General features: G+C 42.2%; 1 protein-coding gene across 8 annotated transcripts in view; it reads left to right on the forward strand.

The window, feature by feature from the left end:
- GULP1 (GULP PTB domain containing engulfment adaptor 1) overlaps positions 1-19,148 on the forward strand; it is a 289,955-nt gene that overhangs the window by 228,642 nt on the left and 42,165 nt on the right. For all 8 annotated transcript variants that reach the window (XM_043505462.1, XM_043505461.1, XM_043505459.1 and 5 more), the window contains 3 exons: positions 5,857-5,994; positions 15,437-15,553; positions 16,000-16,092. In XM_043505462.1, the coding sequence (XP_043361397.1) occupies positions 5,857-5,994; positions 15,437-15,553; positions 16,000-16,092 (348 nt within the window). The remainder of the gene's footprint in view (positions 1-5,856; positions 5,995-15,436; positions 15,554-15,999; positions 16,093-19,148) is intronic.

Consider the following 19,148-nt stretch of genomic DNA (forward strand, 5'->3'; position numbering starts at 1 on the left):
GGTACAGGATTTCATATCAAAGTATAATTACCATAGAAACACTCCTGAGCAGAAATGTTAACCTGAAAAAGCAAAACACAATTTATAACTCTCAGGCATAGCACATCAGAACTCCAAGAAAAAGCTCTGTGTTCAAGTTCTCAACTAACTCGTTCTCTCAAAAAGTGTCCCAAATGCCCTGTGTTTTGTGTGTTTTAACTCTTCTCCCAAACATATTAAATCCTTAGGTTATTATATTCTGGTCTGACACTCAAAATCACTACTCTCCTAGGCACATAATTTATCACGTTTGCTACAAACCTAAAAGTTCTACACTGATGTTTCTTAGGCACATGTGTACACTCTTGTTCTTTTGTCTTGTCTCTTTTGATAGTTACTAGTATGTCTTATTTTCCCCTCTTCAGTTATAGGTTTAAGATGCTGGTTTTGATTCACCACTTTTACACTAGAAATAAAAATTAATAACCATCTAGACCATTAACGAATTTTATTGCTGTTTTCCAATACCCAATTTTACCACTTTTATCTAATCTAAATGCTTAGTTACTTCTCTCAGGGCTAAATAATTCCAGATGTCTTTATCCATTCTCATTTGTAAGCCTTTTTTGTTTTGCAGATTCTGCTTTTTAAGATTTGCTTTTTAAGAGATTGAGGGCTTGTCTTCACTAGGGGGTAAGTCGACCTAAGTTACGCCACTCCTGCTGCGTGAATAACGTACCTGGAGTCGCCGTATCTTATGTTGACTTATCCCGGTGTCTTCACTTCGCTGTGTCGACAGAAGACGTTCTCTGGTCGACTTCCCTTACTCTTCTTGGCCCTGGTCTACACTAGGCGTTGAGGTCGACTTTAGCTGCGTTAAATCGATGTAACCCTGCACCCGTCCACATGACGAAGCCCTTTTTTTAACCTAAAAGGGCTCTTAAAATCGATTTCCTTACTCCACCCCGACAAGGGGATTAGCGCTGAAATCGGTTTTGCTGGGTCGAATTTGGGGTACTGTGGACGCAATTAGATTGTATTGGCCTCCGGAAGCTATCCCAGAGTGCTCCATTGTGACCGCTCTGGACAGCATTCTCAACTCAGATGCACTGACTAGGTAGACAGGAAAAGGCCCGCGAACTTTTGAATTTCAATTTCCTGTTTGGCCAGCGTGGCAAGCTGCAGGTGACCATGCAGAGCTAATTAGCAGAGGTGACCATGACGGAATCCCAGAATCGCAAAAGAGCTCCAGCATGGACCGAACGGGATGTATGGGATCTGATCACTGTATGGGGAGAGGAATCCGTGCTATCAGAACTACGTTCCAGTTTTCGAAATGCCAAAACATTTGTGAAAATCTCCCAGGGCATGAAGGACAGAGGCCATAACAGGGACCCAAAGCAGTGCCGTGTGAAACTTAAGGAGCTGAGGGAAGCCTACCAGAAAACCAGAGAGGCGAACAGCCGCTCCAGGTCAGAACTCCAAACATGCCGCTTCTATGATGAGCTGCATGCCATTTAAGGGGGTTCAGCCACCACTACTGCAGCCATGTTGTTTGACTCCTTCAATGGAGAGCAACACGGAAGCAGGTTTTGGGGATAAGGAAGACAATAATGATGAGATTGTAGATAGCTCACAGCAAACAAGCGGACAAACCGGTTTTCCCGACAGCCAGGAAGTGTTTCTCAGCCTGGACATGGAGCCAGTACCTCCCGAACCCACTCAAGGCTGCCTCCTGGACCCACCAAGCGGAGAAGGGACCTCTGGTGAGTGTACCTTTTAAAATACTATAAAAGGTTTAAAAGCCAGCATGTTTAATGATTACTTCGCCCTGGCATTCGTGGCTCTCCTGGATATACTCCCAAAGCCTTTGCAAAAGGTTTCTGGGGAGGGCAGCCTTCTTCCATACACCATGGTAGGACACTTTACCACTCCAGGCTAGTAGTACGTACTCAGGAATCATTGTAGAACAAAGCATTGCAGTATATGTTTCCTGGCATTCAAACAACATCTGTTCTTTATCTCTCTGTATTATCCTCAGGAGAGTGATATCATTCATGGTCACCTGGTTGAAATAGGGTGCTTTTCTTAAGGGGACATTCAGAGGTGCCCATTCCTGCTGGCCTGTTTGCCTATGGCTGAACAGAAATATTCCCTGCTGTTAGCCACATGGTGGGGGGAGGCAAAATGCGACCTTGTAACGAAAGCACATGTGCTATGTCTGTAATGTTAACAGCAAGGTTTACCATGAAAGAGTGTACCCATTGTTCTATAAAATTTGTCTTTTCAAATACCACTATCCCTTTTTTTTTGTCCACCAGCTGCATGTGTTTCAAGGATCGCAGGATCTTCTCCTTCCCAGAGACTAGCGAAGATTAGAAGGTGAAAAAAACGCACTCGCAATGAAATGTTCTCTGAGCTCATGCGGTCCTCCCACACTGAAGAGCACAGACGAATGCATGGAGGCAGACAATGTCAGAGTGCAGGAAAGCACAAAATGACCGGGAGGAGAGGTGGCAGGCTGAAGAGAGTGAGTGGCGGGCTGAAGAGAGGGCTGAAGCTGAAAGGTGGCGACAGCATGATGAGAGGAGGCAGGATTCAATGCTGAGGCTGCTGGAGGATCAAACTAATGTGCTCCAGCATATGGTTGAGCTGCAGGAAAGGCAGCAGGAGCACAGACCGCCGCTACAGCCCCTGTGTAACCAACCGCCCTCCTCCCCAAGTTCCATAGCCTCCTCACCCAGACGCCCAAGAACACGGTGGGGGGCCTCGGGCCACCCAGCCACTCCACCCCAGAGGATTTCCCAAGTAACAGAAGGCTGTCATTCAATAAGTTTTAAACTTTTAAAGTGCTGTGTGGCAATGTCCTTCCCTCCTCCACCACCTCTCCAGGGCTACCTTGGTAATTATCCCCCTATTTGTGTGATGAATTAATAAAGAATGCATGAATGTGAAGCAACAATGACTTTATTGCCTCTGCAAGCGGTGATCGAAGGGAGGTGGGGAGGGTGATTAGCTTACAGGGAAGTAGAGTGAAACAAGGGGCTGGGGATTTCATCAAGGAGAAACAAACTTTCACACTGTAGCCTGGCCAGTCATGAAACTGGTTTTCAAAGCTTCTCTGATGCGTACCGCAACCTCCTGTGCTCTTCTAACCACCCTGGTGTCTGGCTGTGTGTAACCAGCAGCCAGGTGATTTCCCTCAACCTTCCACCCCACCATAAACGTCTCTCCCTTACTCTCACAGATATTGTGGAGAGCACAACAAGCAGTAATAACAGTGGGAATATTGGTTTCGCTGAGGTCTAACCGAGTCAGTAAACTGCGCCAGCGTGCTTTTAAACATCCAAATGCACATTCTACCACCATTCTGCACTTGCTCAGCCTGTAGTTGAACAGCTCCTGACTACTCTCCAGGCTGCCTGCGTATGGCGTCATGAGCCATGGCATTAAGGGTTAGACTGGGTCACCAAGGATAACTATAGGCATTTCAACATCCCCAATGGTTATTTTCTGGTCTGGGAAGAAAGTCCCTTCCTGCAGCTTTTGAAACAGACCAGAGTTCCTGAAGAGGCGAGCGTCATGTACCTTTCCCAGCCATCCCACGTTGATGTTGGTGAAACGTCCCTTGTGATCCACCAGTGCTTGCAGCACTATTGAAAAGTACCCCTTGCGGTTTATGTACTCGCTGGTTTGGTGCTCCAGTGCCAAGATAGGGATATGAGTTCCGTCTATGGCCCCACCACAGTTAGGGAATCCCATTGCAGCAAAGCCATTCACTATGACCTGCACATTTCCCTTGATATCAGCAGATCTTTGATTGTGTTGGCTACTTGCATCACAGCAGCCCCCACAGTAGATTTGCCCACTCCAAATTGATTCCCGACTGACCGGTAGCTGTCTGGCATTGCAAGCTTTCACAGGGCTATTGCCACTCACTTCTCAACTGTGAGGGCTGCTCTCATCTTGGTATTCTTGCGCCTCAGGGCAGGGAAAAGCAAGTCACAAAGTTCCATGAAAGTGCCCTTACGCTTGCGAAAGTTTCAGAGGTACTGGGAATCATCCCAGACCTGCAACACTATGCGGTCACACCAATCTGTGCTTGTTTCCCAGTCCCACAATCGGTGTTCCACCGCATGAGCCTGCCCCATTAGCACCATGATGCCCACATTGCCAGGGCACATGCTTTGGGGGAAGTCTGTGTCCATGTCCTCATCACTCTCGTCACCGCGCTGACGTCGCCTACTCGCCCGGTTTCGCTTTGCCAGGTTCTGGTGCTGCATATACTGCTGGTTAATGCGTGTGGTGTTTAATGTGCTCCTAATTGTCAAAGTGATCTGAGAGGGCTCCATGCTTGCCATGGTATGGTGTCTGCACAGAAAAAAGGCGCAGAACGATTGTCTGAGGGGCGACTGACAACATGGCTTACAGGGTTGGCTTACAAGGAATTAAAATCAACAAAGGGGGTGGCTTTGCGAGAAACTGAATGGCTGCCTCATTCATGAGTTTGAGTTCATGAGGATAGAACTCAAAACCTCAAGGATAGAACTCAAAACTGGGTTTATCAGGTCTTTGATTTCACAGAGGGAGGGAAGGAGAAGACAATGAATACAAAACAAATCTGGTCTATTTCTTGTTTTATGCCACTTCATCTATCTTTATACATCTTGCTGGCAGCAGACTGTGCAGTACGACCGCTAGCCATCGTCACCTCCTGGGTGCTCGGCAGAAGACGGTGCAGGTATGACTGCTGGCCATCATCTTCTGCTGGCTGCAGATTAAAAGACAGTGCACTGCCGGTAGGACTCAATCGCCATGAGACGAAACAAGGGAAATGACCTGGCTGAGTCACTCCCATGTTTGCCCAGGCGTCCGGTTAAAAGAGCACCCAGGACTACGTCGATGACGGCTACCAGTCATACTGCACTGTCTGATGCCAAAAGGTAATAAACTGCTGCTGTGTAGCAATGCAGTACCACATCCGCCAGCACCCAGGAGACGTACGGTGACGGTTAGCTGAGCGGGCTCTATGCTTGCCGTGATATGGCGTCTGCACAGGTAACTCAAGAAAAAAGGCGCAAAACGATTGTCTGCCCTTGCTTTTACGGAGCGAGGGAGGGAATGGGGCCTGATGATATGTACCCAGAACCACCGTGACAATGTTTTAGCCCCATCAGGCACTGGGATTTCTACCCAGAATTCAAATGGGCGGTGGAGACTGCGGGAACTGTGGGATAGCTACCCACAGTGCAAAGCTCCGGAAGTCGACGGTTGCCTCGGTACTGTGGACACAGTCCGCCGACTACATGCATTTAGAGTATTTGTGTGGGGACACACACACTCGACTGTATAAAAACGCTTTCTACAAAACCGACTTCTATAAATTTGACCTAATTTCGTATTGTAGACATACTCTCGTAGAGCTGGAGTACCAAGGTCAACCAGAGAGCACTCTGCCATCGAGTTTGCAAGTCTTCACTAAACCCACTAAATCAATCCCTGCTGCAGTAAAGACCAACCCTCACATGCACTCAATCTTAGCTAGAACGATCACTAACAGTTTAAACAAATTTTGAATTCTTCAAACTACAAAAAGGTTTAATTGATAAAATTAAGTAGCTGTCCTGCAATGTGTTCCACACAGGTGCACAGATCCATCTGAACAGAGTTCATTGCAGGGCAGGGGCCTTCCCTTGTAACTGCATGCGCATTGAATGATGCAATATCGTTTTCTAAAAAGAGGGAAAGGTCACAATACATTTGTCACAATAAAGTAAACATGTTACTGTAACATCTAGGTGTGCAGAGTATTAATTTTTTGAATAAAGTACTAAAAAATTAACTCATCAAATCTGATCATTCTATTGTCATTTGCAGGAAGTCCAGCACAATTGCCAGCTTCATAGGATATCATTTTGTGCTGATGATAAAACTGACAAGAGGATATTTACCTTCATATGCAAAGATTCTGAGTCAAATAAACACTTGTGCTATGTCTTTGACAGTGAAAAGTGTGTAAGTATGTCAGATGTTTTTCAATGATTTGGGGGTCTCAGATCCTGTGTTTTGAAATTAATACTAGGAAGAGGATAAAACAAGCAGCTGGGCAGCCCCTTATATAGGGTCAGCTTGATGTATTGTTTCATGTCAAGATGTTGCCTTTAAAATTGTACTTGTGTTTATTACAGATTTAAATTAAACATTTTGTTAATACTTTTTCACCTAAGGTCACAATGTTCTTTTTTGAGGCAAATCTTCTTCCCAGTACCCAGCCTCACTACCTGGGCCAACCACCAGGCTTATACACAAGATGGGGATAGGATCCCTTTCCCTCCAGGTTCTGGAATGTTTGCAAAGCTACCATGTGGACGTTTCTGCAGCACACTATGTGAAGTAGCCACATGGACTGTTGTGCAGTACGCAGACATATCCGTATGGGATTTGCACAGTAGCGTCCTCCACTCTGCTGGGTGACCCACATGCTGATACACCACTAGAAGAATCACTTCACACACCACTGAAATGCAGTCACTTCTGGGGTGCAACATGGCAAGTGTTCAACAATGGTCAGTTACATTCAAGAATAGTTTAGGACAGGAAGTGAAGAATACTGTGTCCAGCTGAAACAGTAGGAGTTTACATAGGCAGAAAATAATTGCCTAATGGAATTTAACTAGAACATTGGCACTAATGCACCTATTTGTATGAAAAATGACAAGGGATGTTTAATATTCACAGTTGCTCAGGATCTCTGTTACATCATGCCTCATTTAGAAGAATATAAAAAAACTCTTGACTTTGACAAAAATTACAGCTTTTTTCCTCTATAGCATTAGATACAGTTATATAATCTTTTGACATACTGCTTATCGAGTGCATTTGGTGATCTTGTCATTCATCTGCAATAGTTCAGTGCCAATAAGTAACAATGTGTATACTCACTGTACATTTCTGTTCGCTTCTATGTTCTTGTCTGTCTTCCTTTCTCTCTTCTTTTAGGAAGGGCAGCAATAAACACAGATCACTTCTCAATCTCAGGTGCATTTCTTCTCCCCTTCCGCTAATCTCTTTATGCTGGTAGCTTTCAGAGATGAGAATATGAGCAGTTGTGCCTAGTGGTTGGTACAGGAGCCAATAGCCAGGAAAAGGCACCCAGGCTCAGAGCAGAGGTCAGAGCCAGAGTCAGATGTCAACAACTGGATTCAAGAGTCAGAACCGGAGTGGGGAAAGGCAGAGGAAAGCCTGAGTCCACCATCAAAGGCAGGAGCAGGACTGAAACAAGATTGGAGCAAGGTTGGGAACAAATAGGCACAGGAGTTATCACAGCTGTGGGCGAATACTTTGAGCAGCTGCTGAACTGCTGCTGCAGCTGAGCTTAAGAGCTGGTCTTCTGACTTCCCAATCAAGTGTTTTAGCCAATAAGACAGCCTACTACAGGCCAGCTGCACTTGTTAGGTTGCCTGGAGACTGGCTCTTCTGCAGGGCCTGATACCTGACAAATACCCGCACTTGAGGGTGCCGCCTAACCGGGCCCAGTTTCTCCAGGTACTTCTGATGGAACTCTTGCAATAGGTCCAGAGTGTGCATGTTCCCAAGACCACTACTCCAGATTGTAGTCTTCCCAGTCCACCACGTATGGGAGCCTTCCCCTAACTTGCTGAGTTGAGGATTCAGTGGACCAAATACTCCTCCTGTCCTAGAACTGTTATAGGTTGGAGCAGTTTGGGTATAGGTTCTAGGTGTAGGGCTTTAAAAGTGTGAGGTGACAAAGTGGCTCTTTGGGGACTCAAGCAACTGTAATCTGAAGGTGACTGGGTTTATCCACTCTATAATCTTGAAGGGGCCCAGGCATTGGTAATCTGGTTTGGCAGATGGGTAGTTTGATTTAAGGTTCTGGGCAGAAAACCAGACCATGTCCCTGTGGCCAGACTTGGGACAGCCTGATGGTCTTGGTCTATGTGGTGTTTTATAGGCTTCTTTGGCAGGCTTCAAGTGTTCCTTGAGCTCTTAGTGCACCCAATGCGTGTTGGGGGCTAAATCCACAGTGCCTAGCACTGGGGAATTTATGGGTAACACTGTGTGAAAGTGGGAAAGAAAGCTATAGTCTGCAAAGAAGGGGCTATATTGGGCCTGTTATGTGTTTGTAGTCAATAAAACATGTCAAATAACTAACTCAGTTGACGTTTTGTTTAAGTAAGACAATCAAGTAATATTTAATACAGCACTGTGCAGAAAAAGGAGATATTACAGAGATTGGTATATACCAATCTCTATAATGGAGATGTGATGGTAGTGTACTTCAGTTCACTTTTCATTAACTTCCTTAAAATCACCCTTTATATATTCATTCAGAACCCAGAAAAATCCTCATGTTTTCCCCACAATTGGTTTTGCAGACATTTTGTTTATTTGAATATTCTTAGTTTGACCTAATCAATAACTTAATAATGTCTGTAACCATATTTAGCTCTTAATGACTAGGACATTAGTCAACACATAACTTAATGGTTTGCTGTTACATTGATTCCAGAACACATCTGCTATACCAAATGCTCCTTGTCCATTTTGTCAGTTACTAATTTTTTCAGTTACCATGCATTTATGTGTATCCCTTAACAATTATGTCATTTTGTACATTACAATCCACATGTATAATAATAGGCACTCCTTTATATACAACAGGTACTTATAGACCAAGAAAAAATGACCTATTGACTATAACGTTCTTTTCATGTAATTATAAACACAAGGTATAGTGGGACTTTGGCTCATCTAGAAAGAATCAACAGGTTATGGTTAAGGTTAAGATTTTGTCTCAGTTATTTTTAGTAAAAGTTAGGGACAGGTGGCAGGCAATAAACAGAAATGCATAAGAGCCCATGATCTGTCTGTGACTTTTACTAAAAGTAACCGGGGGCGAGGGGGAGGAATGACAGCTGGAGCCTCATGGGAGGGGACTGAGAGCCTGAGCTCCACCGCCAAGGGAGGGGGCACAGCCCCAGCCCGAGCTGCGGGTTGGGGTCGCACAGACCTGGCTCCAACCCCAGCTACAGCCACTGACAGCTGAAGCTGAAGAAGTCACAGAAGTCCATTAAAGAATCCATGACCTCTATAACTAAATCACAGGTTTCAGAGTAGCAGCCGTGTTAGTCTGTATTCGCAAAAAGAAAAGGAGTACTGGTGGCACCTTAGAGACTAACAAATTTATTAGAGCATAAGCTTTCGTGAGCTACAGCTCACTTCATCGGATGCATTTGGTGGAAAAAACAGAGGAGAGATTTATATACACACACACAGAGAACATGAAACAATGGGTTTATCATACACACTGTAAGGAGAGTGATCACTTAAGATAAGCCATCACCAGCAGCAGGGGGGGGGAAAGGAGGAAAACCTTTCATGGTGACAAGCAAGGTAGGCTAATTCCAGCAGTTAACAAGAATATCAGAGGAACAGTGGGGGGTGGGGTGGGAGGGAGAAATACCATGGGGAAATAGTTTTACTTTGTGTAATGACTCATCCATTCCCAGTCTCTATTCAAGCCTAAGTTAATTGTATCCAGTTTGCAAATTAATTCCAATTCAGCAGTCTCTCGTTGGAGTCTGTTTTTGAAGCTTTTTTGTTGAAGTATAGCCACTCTAAGATCTGTGATCGAGTGACCAGAGAGATTGAAGTGTTCTCCAACTGGTTTTTGAATGTTATAATTCTTGACGTCTGATTTGTGTCCATTCATTCTTTTACGTAGAGACTGTCCAGTTTGGCCAATGTACATGGCAGAGGGGCATTGCTGGCACATGATGGCATATATCACATTGGTAGATGCGCAGGTGAACGAGCCTCTGATAGTGTGGCTGATGTGATTAGGCCCTATGATGGTATCCCCTGAATAGATATGTGGACAGAGTTGGCAACGGGCTTTGTTGCAAGGATAGGTTCCTGGGTTAGTGGTTCTGTTGTGTGGTGTGTGGTTGCTGGTGAGTATTTGCTTCAGATTGGGGGGCTGTCTGTAAGCAAGGACTGGTCTGTCTCGCAAGATCTGTGAGAGTGATGGCTCATCCTTCAGAATAGGTTGTAGATCCTTGATGATGCATTGGAGAGGTTTTAGTTGGGGGCTGAAGGTGATGGCTAGTGGCGTTCTGTTGTTTTCTTTGTTGGGCCTGTCCACTAACTGCTGGAATTAGCCTACCTTGCTTGTCACCATGAAAGGTTTTCCTCCTTTCCCCCCCCCTGCTGCTGGTGATGGCTTATCTTAAGTGATCACTCTCCTTACAGTGTGTATGATAAACCCATTGTTTCATGTTCTCTGTGTGTGTGTATATAAATCTCTCCTCTGTTTTTTCCACCAAATGCATCCGATGAAGTGAGCTGTAGCTCACGAAAGCTTATGCTCTAATAAATTTGTTAGTCTCTAAGGTGCCACCAGTACTCCTTTTCTTATAACTAAATCGTATCCTTAGTTATGGTTGTGTGGTTTAATTATTAACAGGCCAATGTGTAGATTGCATTGTTATATTCAAATTTGGAGTAGCACATCAGGGAAGGCTAATCAACCTGGTGGTAACTGAGAAAACAATAAAGATACTGCTCCAAGATTTGATTGACTTTCTCTGTTTGTCCATTGGTCTTTGGGTGATAAGTGAGTCTCTCACCTCCTCCAGTCTGAGAAATTCCCACCAGAATCAGGAAATGAACAGGGACCCTGGTGCGATACAATGCCTGTCAGTAACCCATTGTAATGGAAAACATTTTCTAGGAAGAGTGAAGCTGGGTCTGAACGTGGTAGGAAAGGTACAGTTTGGGATGAAGTGTGCCATCTTTGTTAGCAGATCAATGCAACCAGGATTAATGTGTATCCCTCTGAGCAGGACAGTTCTGCAATTAAATCCATTGATATAGTATACCTAGGCTGCTGATGTGTGAGCAGAGGCTGGAGGAGACCTAGCGGTTTTGATTATAGGTTCATGGTATGGGTGTATTTGTAAATGGTTTAATGTGGTCTGGGTGAATCAGGAAGGGTGCTGAGATGAATGTTCTCTTCAGTTGATCAAAGGCTGTCTGAGCCTGGGTGGACCAGGGAAACTGAGCTCCCTTGTGCAACAGCTCTGTTATGGATACAACCAGGCTAGAGAATCCTTTAATAAATTGCTCTTAGAAATTAGCGAACCTCAGGAATTGCTGCACCCTTCATACCTTCTTGGCTGCAGCCCAGTTGGATATTTCCACCACTTTATGTGGGTTCCCAGTGTATCCCTCAGGTGAAAAGATATATCACTGTGATCTTATCAAGCTTTTCTCAGGCTTCATGCATAGGTGGTTTGGCGGAGTCTCTCCAAGACAATGCGCACATGATGATTGTGGAGCCCTGATTTTCAGAGAGAAAGAGGATCTCATCCAGGTAATTGATGATAAATTGGTCCAGCATATCCCTAATATGTCATTTATTAAATTCTGGAAGATCGCTGGGGAACCTAAACAGCATGGTCTTCTATTAATCTCCTTGCTAGATCCTTACCAGGTTATAAGCTCCATGGAGGTTCAACTTTCAAACAGCTCACTTCTAAGCGGTAAGAGGTACCAGTTTCAGAGTATAATCTTGTTCAGAGCTCAGTAGTCCACACAAGGCTGGAAGGAACCATCTTTCTTCACCACAGAGAAGACTGGGATTCCTGCTGGGGATGTGGTAGGGCAAATGAACCTCTTTTGTAGGTTTTACTCAAGATAGCTCCGAAATACCTAAAGTTCAAGTTCAGAGAGGGAGAAAATGTACCTGATGGGAACTTCTGCTCTCAGCTAGAAGCTGATGGGGTAGTCGTAGCTCCAAGGGGGAAGGAGGCCGTTGGCTTTCTTTTGGCTGAACACATCGACATAGTGTTGCTATTTAACAGGTATCCATGAAGCTTTTGAGTGTTGTCATGGTGATTGTTGGGGTCACCTTTGGATCCTATCTTCATGTCTCTGAATTCTTTGGAGGACCAAGTAAGCCACAAAAGGTTTCTGATCTCCAGTTAGCTCTCAGGAAACAGGACTACTGGAAAAATGGGAGATCAAAGCACACCATGCCTGAGTGCCAGCAGATGTACAAGTCATGGGAGATGAGCCAGGGGATGCCAGTGTCAACTGATGAATGCAGTGAATGAATTAGTTCAAACTAAGGTTCAAATTAGGTAACTCTAAAGGAGCCATCTGGGCATGACAAAAGGAATGACAGCTCTGTGGACTTCGCTAACTTGGAGTCCTTGTGCTGGATGGAAATATTGTGTGCTTGGGCAAATTCCAGATCCATGAAACTGAATCTGAGGCACTGAATTCACCAGCTATTCTAGGTTGGTGTCAGGCCACAGGGTGCCAGAACTGGAAAGGGCATTGAAGATGTGTTGGTGGCTGATTGGCCATCATCAAAGTAATGGTGGATGAGAATAGGCATGGACTTCTGGGGTGAGGGGAAAGATGCCAACCCAGCCCTGAACCTCATAGGTCCAATGCCCAGTGTTGATTCTTCTTTGTGTCAGAGAGGCAGGGCTGAACCTAATTGACTTGCATGGGTTCAGGCAATGGAGAAGGGACTGGTGATGGGGGAATGGGCTGGAGCCAGCAGGGCTGGCAGAAGCCAGGAGGACCATCTTTTTTTCTCGATGGCATTCATCGATTTTGATGACTAGGCTGAGTATGGCAGGATGGCGATTCCTCCTGTGCCAGTTCATCATTAATATTGCCATTTAGGCAGAGCCAGAAATGATAACACTGCATAGCCTCATTCCACTAGGTGTCTCCTACCAAGCATCGGAATTCTGCTGCACATTTAGCAGCTGGCCAGCCTCCCTGCTGCAAAGCTGCAGGTGCGGCTTCAGCTGTACGCTCCTGACTTGGGTAATTGAAAATCACCACCATCGCTCAAATAAAGTCCTTAAAGTGGCCCAGAAGTGGGCTTGATTCTTCCAGAAGCAGAGATGCCCAAGCCAGGGCCTCCCAGGTAAGCAGGCTGATAATCAGTCCCACTTGGGCTTGGTCAGTGGGATACGACTGTGGGTGTCGCAGAAATAGGAGCCAACACTGATTTAGGAGCCCAGGAAATGTGTTCATTGTCATTGAACTTGTCAGGCAGAGGGAGTTTGGGCTCGTGAGGAGTGGGGGTTGGAGCTGAAAGCATGGCCTAAGCTTGTAGGATTGTGTTCTATGCCTTCAGAGTGGTAACCTGGGCCTGCAAGATCTGTAGGGATCCCATTATTTCCATTAGAGAGGTATTGGTCTTTGTAGGATCCATGCTCACCATATGAGTTCTAGTTCCCTGATTTTTTTGGCTGCTCAAACTGTCATAAATTGGGACATGGCAGTCGTGCCTAGCAACTGGAATAGGAGTCAGGCCTGGTGGTTAAGAACAAGATGAGAGCAAGGCTGGGAACAAGCAAACGCAGGAGGTATCACAGCCATGGGTGAATGTTTTGAGCAGCTACCAAACTGTTGCTGCTGCTGGGCTCAAGAGCTAATCTGCTGAGACTCTTCCCACCAGTCAGACAGTGTAGCCAATCAGACAGCCTACTACAAGCTAGCTGCACTCGTTAAGTTGCCTGTAAACTGGCTCTGCTGCAGGCCCTGATTCCTGACAGTATTTTTCCCATCTCATTCACTATTGCTCTTTCTCTGACACTTCTGTTTACCCCTGTGATCCCCGAAGTGAGTTTGACCCCCTCTCTCTTTCCAGTAAGTTAGTTCCTTCAGGATCCAAAGAAGCTCGTTCAAGTTGGTGCCTTCCCTTCCAATCTACACACATTTCCTGGAAAGTGCCCATAGTGCCAGCATTACATATTCCCAAATGCCAATTTACCATTATTTAATTAGTGGTAAATATAGGTCTGTTCTCTAAAATAGTCAAAATGCAGCTGATTGGTAATGGTAATTCTGAGCAACTGTCACTTTGTTGTGTTAATTTGCAGCAGATAAAATGATTAAACCTGTATCAGGCATTTGATATTACAGAAAGTTATCAAAGGGTAAGTCTCTACTTGCTTTCAAAATTAAAATCTCAGTCTTACCTTGATATTTTCCCATGTATTCTTTGCTTTTCGTGACAAAGAAAACCAATAGTCTAGTCCGGTTGACATAAATCCAGTTGTTATAGTGGTTGTCAGAAAAAAATCTGTTTTCCAACCAAGAGACCACATATATGCCACAGTTTTTCCTGTTCTAAGTACAAGGAGAAAACTGAACAAATGCTGACCATGTAATGGTGATTACTGGGATTAACCGAGTTTCCAAAATATTAACAGTTAATGAATGTATTGTATTGTTGGGTTTTTGCCCCTGCAAAAGTTATCCAAAGTAAAATCTTTTCTATGTAAAAGGAATTGAAACATTATGTATGGAGTTCTCAAACATGAAGAGAGAAACTATTTTATTGGTATGGACATCCACAGATTTGGTTTGGTTTGGCACTTGTGCTCTTCAACACTTAAGCACAGACATACAATATATAGATATATCGACCTTATGGAAATCGATACCTTATTTTTATAATATAGACTTTTGAAACCTAACTAAAAACAATGAAAGAAAAATTTGAATTCAATAAAAATATTTAGTTAACAAAAGAAAGTTACAGCCATCCGCCACTTTCAAGAGATGAAAATGCAACAAAAACAGACCCAAGCACATTGTTTATAGATATTAAAGTAGCATAATGTACGCTGCAACATAGATCATCGCATTCTGTCTACAGCAGTTTCCCCTGTAGTTTATTTGCATCAATTATTCTTCAGTTATCTTCCTGGCTGCCATGTTTCTTTTCAAAGCTGATTTCATTTCAGTGATGGGTGAAGCAATACCTAGGTATACTGTATATTATGTATAGGGCCCTACCAAATTCAGGGATCCATGTTGAACAATTTAACGGACAGAGAGATTTAAAATTGGTCAATTTCATGTTTTCAGCTCTTTACTTCTGAAATTTCACAGTGTTATAACCGTGGGGGTCCCAACCCAAAAGGTACCTGGAAGAAGGTCTAATCTCCACCCCCCACTCTCTCCTCAGAGCTGCCATGCAAGGGAAGGACAAGTCCTGTCTCTCCCCAGCCCAGCAGGGACTCACAGCTAAGAGCTAAGGTGCTTCCAGGAGCAGGGGAATATTGGACCCACCTCCACAAGTCTCCTCCTGCAGGAACCTCCCGGGCTGGAGCTTCCTACAGCAGGGGGAGGCACTCCAAGGTGGCTCTGATCTCCCCCTGAAAGCGAGAACAGCCATGCAGGGGAAGAATAAGTCCTCTCCCAGCCCAGCCAGGACTTGCAGCAAAGGGGAGATCAGATTTCACAGGGAAGGGCTTATTTCACAGTCTGTGACAAATTTTTCACGGCCGTGAAATTGGTAAGACTCTAATTATGTAATATGTTTGGTGCTCCTGTGAAATGAAAAATACTGTATAAGATACTCTTAATGTGCTAATTCCAATATTTTACTTGTATAAAGGCTGAAGAGATAACTTTAACAATTGGTCAAGCATTTGACCTGGCTTACAGGAAATTTCTGGAATCTGGAGGAAAAGATGTTGAAACAAGAAAACAGATTGCAGGGTTACAGAAAAGAGTAAGTCATACATATTTGTTGTTTCTCTTCATGAAAATTATATACTACGGTAATTTTTTACAAATTTCTGTGAAGTATGCTGGAGCATAAGTTTCAATACTATACTAAGGACAAAAGATTATTAAGAGACTCCAGAAACACTACAAAAGAGGACAATAATCTATGAAATAACAGTGCATTTATGAAAAAACAGTGTGCATCTCTCCATCATCCTGAAAATTCACAAGTGCTAAGAAATGTATTTCATTCTCAAATAAAATGAGGCATTTGGATCAATTATTAAACCAAATTACTAGTTTTTTGGTAATTAGTTTTTAGTATACTGTTAAGAAGAGCAGATCTCAAATAAATAAAGAAATAAAAATGTTATTCATGATTTATATATAAAATTAGATACATCAGATTGAGTCTCCCAGTAGCTTTTACAATGACTGTTTGTTTTGTAGATTCAAGAACTAGAAACTGAAAATATAGAACTGAAAAATAAGGTACAAGATTTGGAAAACCAGTTAAGAATAAATCAAATACATACATCTCCAGTAAGTACATGGATACAACTATGTTTTCCAGCCAAGATTGGTATAACTTAAAATTATTTAACACCATCTTTGTGTACTGATAACAAATACAGTATTCACACTATTTCTATTTATTATAATTAACACACTATAATCCTATATTTAAGTAACAGTAAGATTGTGACAAACCAACAATTGTAGGAAAATTAAAAGTTATATTAAATAAATGATGCTTCCTTAACTCAGCCTTTTGTGTCCAAATGTTGCTGTATATATGCTATGCAAACTCATTTTTCTCAGACACACAAGCAGACTACCTAAGGATGAAGAGCAAAGTCCTGCATCCCAAGGATCTGGTTCAGTGTGTCAACCCTGCGCTTTGTAACTTAGGATTTCTTAATAACTCTCTGTCACAAACATATCGTTACTTACATCTATTGTTTTGTCTATAATTTACTTCTTCTTTTAACAAGTTTTATGTTCTTCTGAAATTCCTTAGTAAAATCACATAGCCCAAGAGCCATTCTGATCTTTCATGCAAATAAGTACTTAAAGGATTGGCTCACTAGTTATGACTGTAAGCAAATGAAGATCCTTTATTCATGGAAATATTTTGCCTTCTTCAGAATCAGTGGATATCGATTTTTATGGAATTTTTAAATGGCAGATTTAGTTAGTGTTAGTGAACTATTATTAAAAGTATTGTTGTTGTATATGTTGTTTTGCAGACTGACCCTAATGGCTCTAAAGCAGTTATAGTTTATTGTATCCAAATACATTTACATAGCTGTAAAAAAAAAACAGTTGATGTGCACATACAAGTCTTTATGAAAGGTATCTAGTTTTTAATCTAAATATCAATGGTGAAATGCTGGTCCTATTGAAGTCAATTGGGACAGAATTACATCCCTTGAGTCTATATTTTTGTCCAAGCAGAAAAATAATTTGTCAATTTTTATTTTTTTATTTTCTTAAGTCAGAGTATTTTTTTGAATTACAGAAGTATCCAAACATTTTACAGTGCATTTTCTTTAATCTTTACAGTTGTGTAAATTAAAATTTGGGCCTACCACATATTTTGAAAATGTGGGGTTTTTTTCATCTTGTTCCCATCCTGGCATCAGTCTTAACTGGATATTTACATTTTGATTCACAAAGGCCCCCAGAGTCTGTTTATTATAGCAATGATAATTTATCAGTATTATCACCTTACTGAAATTAAGTTCTGTGGGGGTCTGTCTCCATAATGTCATCAAGTGTGATAGTAACATGTGACTGGAATGGATATAATTGTATATATGAAGGTCTTTCTTTCATAGGGACTTATATGAATCCCTCAGTGAAAACTGTAAATTGTATATGATTTCTGACTTACTATGCATTCAATGAAAAGTACTAATCCCTCAGGCCAAATCCTCAGCCTTTATTCAGGATATTTTCCTTAATAAAAACTGTAAGAGTTGATCCTTTATTGGTAAATCTAAATCATTCAATTTGCCTAATAGCAAAATCAGGTCTTATAGTAACCCTGTGATAGATACATTCTTCTTATAAAAGAAACAAGAATAGCAAAAAACAATATTTTCCTATTTAGCTTTTTGGTCCAGGAACCATGTGTTCATTATGTGTGCATCCAGGATTTATCACAATGGGACCCAGGTACCTGATGAGGTCTCTTGACACTTAAACAGTATAAATAACATATGAGATTGTAGATTGCAATTGTATAATGGCCAAATTATGCGTTTCACTGATTGGGTATTATTATTATTGGCATTGTGGTAGCAAATGTGTATATGCTTTCTGTATATTATTTCAGTGTGACTTCTGGCACATGGTTCTGAGAACAGAATTTGACCCTTAAGATAGCTGTTATTCTGTGTGGTGGGTTGCCTGTGAGGAAATCTGCAATACAGTCTTAAAAGTTCTGATTTAAAGCATTTTTGCACATTATTTTCTTTATTTTATTTGCTAGTAAATATAAGACACACAGCTGTTAATATCATATTTACATTTCATACCCATTAATTACAAGAATAACACATTTAATTCTTATATTTTCAAAAATCATCTCCAAAATGTTGTTTCAAATATAAGCATATTCTAATTTATTTGTTATTTCTTTAGATTGAATATTTAAAAAAAAAAGAATTACCATTCAGAAGTTCTGTGCATTCTAATAATTAGATTTACAGTAAGAACTACTCAGCAACATAAATATTAATATATAAATTAATTCTGTCTGCCAGCAGCCTTAAATAATCAAAGAGAGATAACGGTGTATCTCAGCTAATCAGCAATAAAAAGAAATATTCCAGGAAAACTTCTCATTCTCATATCTTATCTCATAACATAACTTTATCCTTCCCTCAAAACCCTATCAAACAAATAGCTTTTGCAGCATGCCCAAAAGGTCATTCAAATAGGCCAAAGCTGTTTGTATTACCACTATAATAAAATGAGCAGGTACATGTAAGAGACAGGTATGGAATGAGAAAAAAATTGTTAAATATAATAGACAATCAGTGCTTTACATGAACTGTTATTTTCCATGACTGAAACTTATTTAATTATCTACAAAGAGAGTGTACTCCCAGAGCCTGCAAAACCTCAATTCCCATTGTCCCAGCCACACACAGGAACAAACACAAGATTCAATGGATGTGTTTAAATAAGGCTGCACCTTTATTAATTTATCTGGGATCACCCAGCAGTAAATTGTACAGCGCTGGTCACCATTTTTTTCTTAATCATTTCCATCTATTTGGGAGGGCTGCCATCAGCCCTTTCCCTCCCATTCTGGTCCTATCCCATTGCTGGTCATGAGGGTCAGAGGGTCTGGAAAAAGAGGGCTGTCTCCCCACTGTATTAGACATTAAGAATCCCAACTCCCTTTTCCAGCTTCCCTAGGAAACCAGACATCCTCCCTTCCCTGCCACCACATAAAATGAGTACCTGCACTGGACACTTGCCTAATTTGTGACATCTTGACCTAAATTCCTTACAAAAAAGAAAAGGAGTACTTGTGGCACCTTAGAGACTAACAAATTTATTTGAGCATAAGCTTTATCCGAAAG

Source organism: Dermochelys coriacea, chromosome 11, assembly GCF_009764565.3.
Source record: "Dermochelys coriacea isolate rDerCor1 chromosome 11, rDerCor1.pri.v4, whole genome shotgun sequence".
Lineage (NCBI taxonomy): Eukaryota > Metazoa > Chordata > Testudines > Dermochelyidae > Dermochelys > Dermochelys coriacea.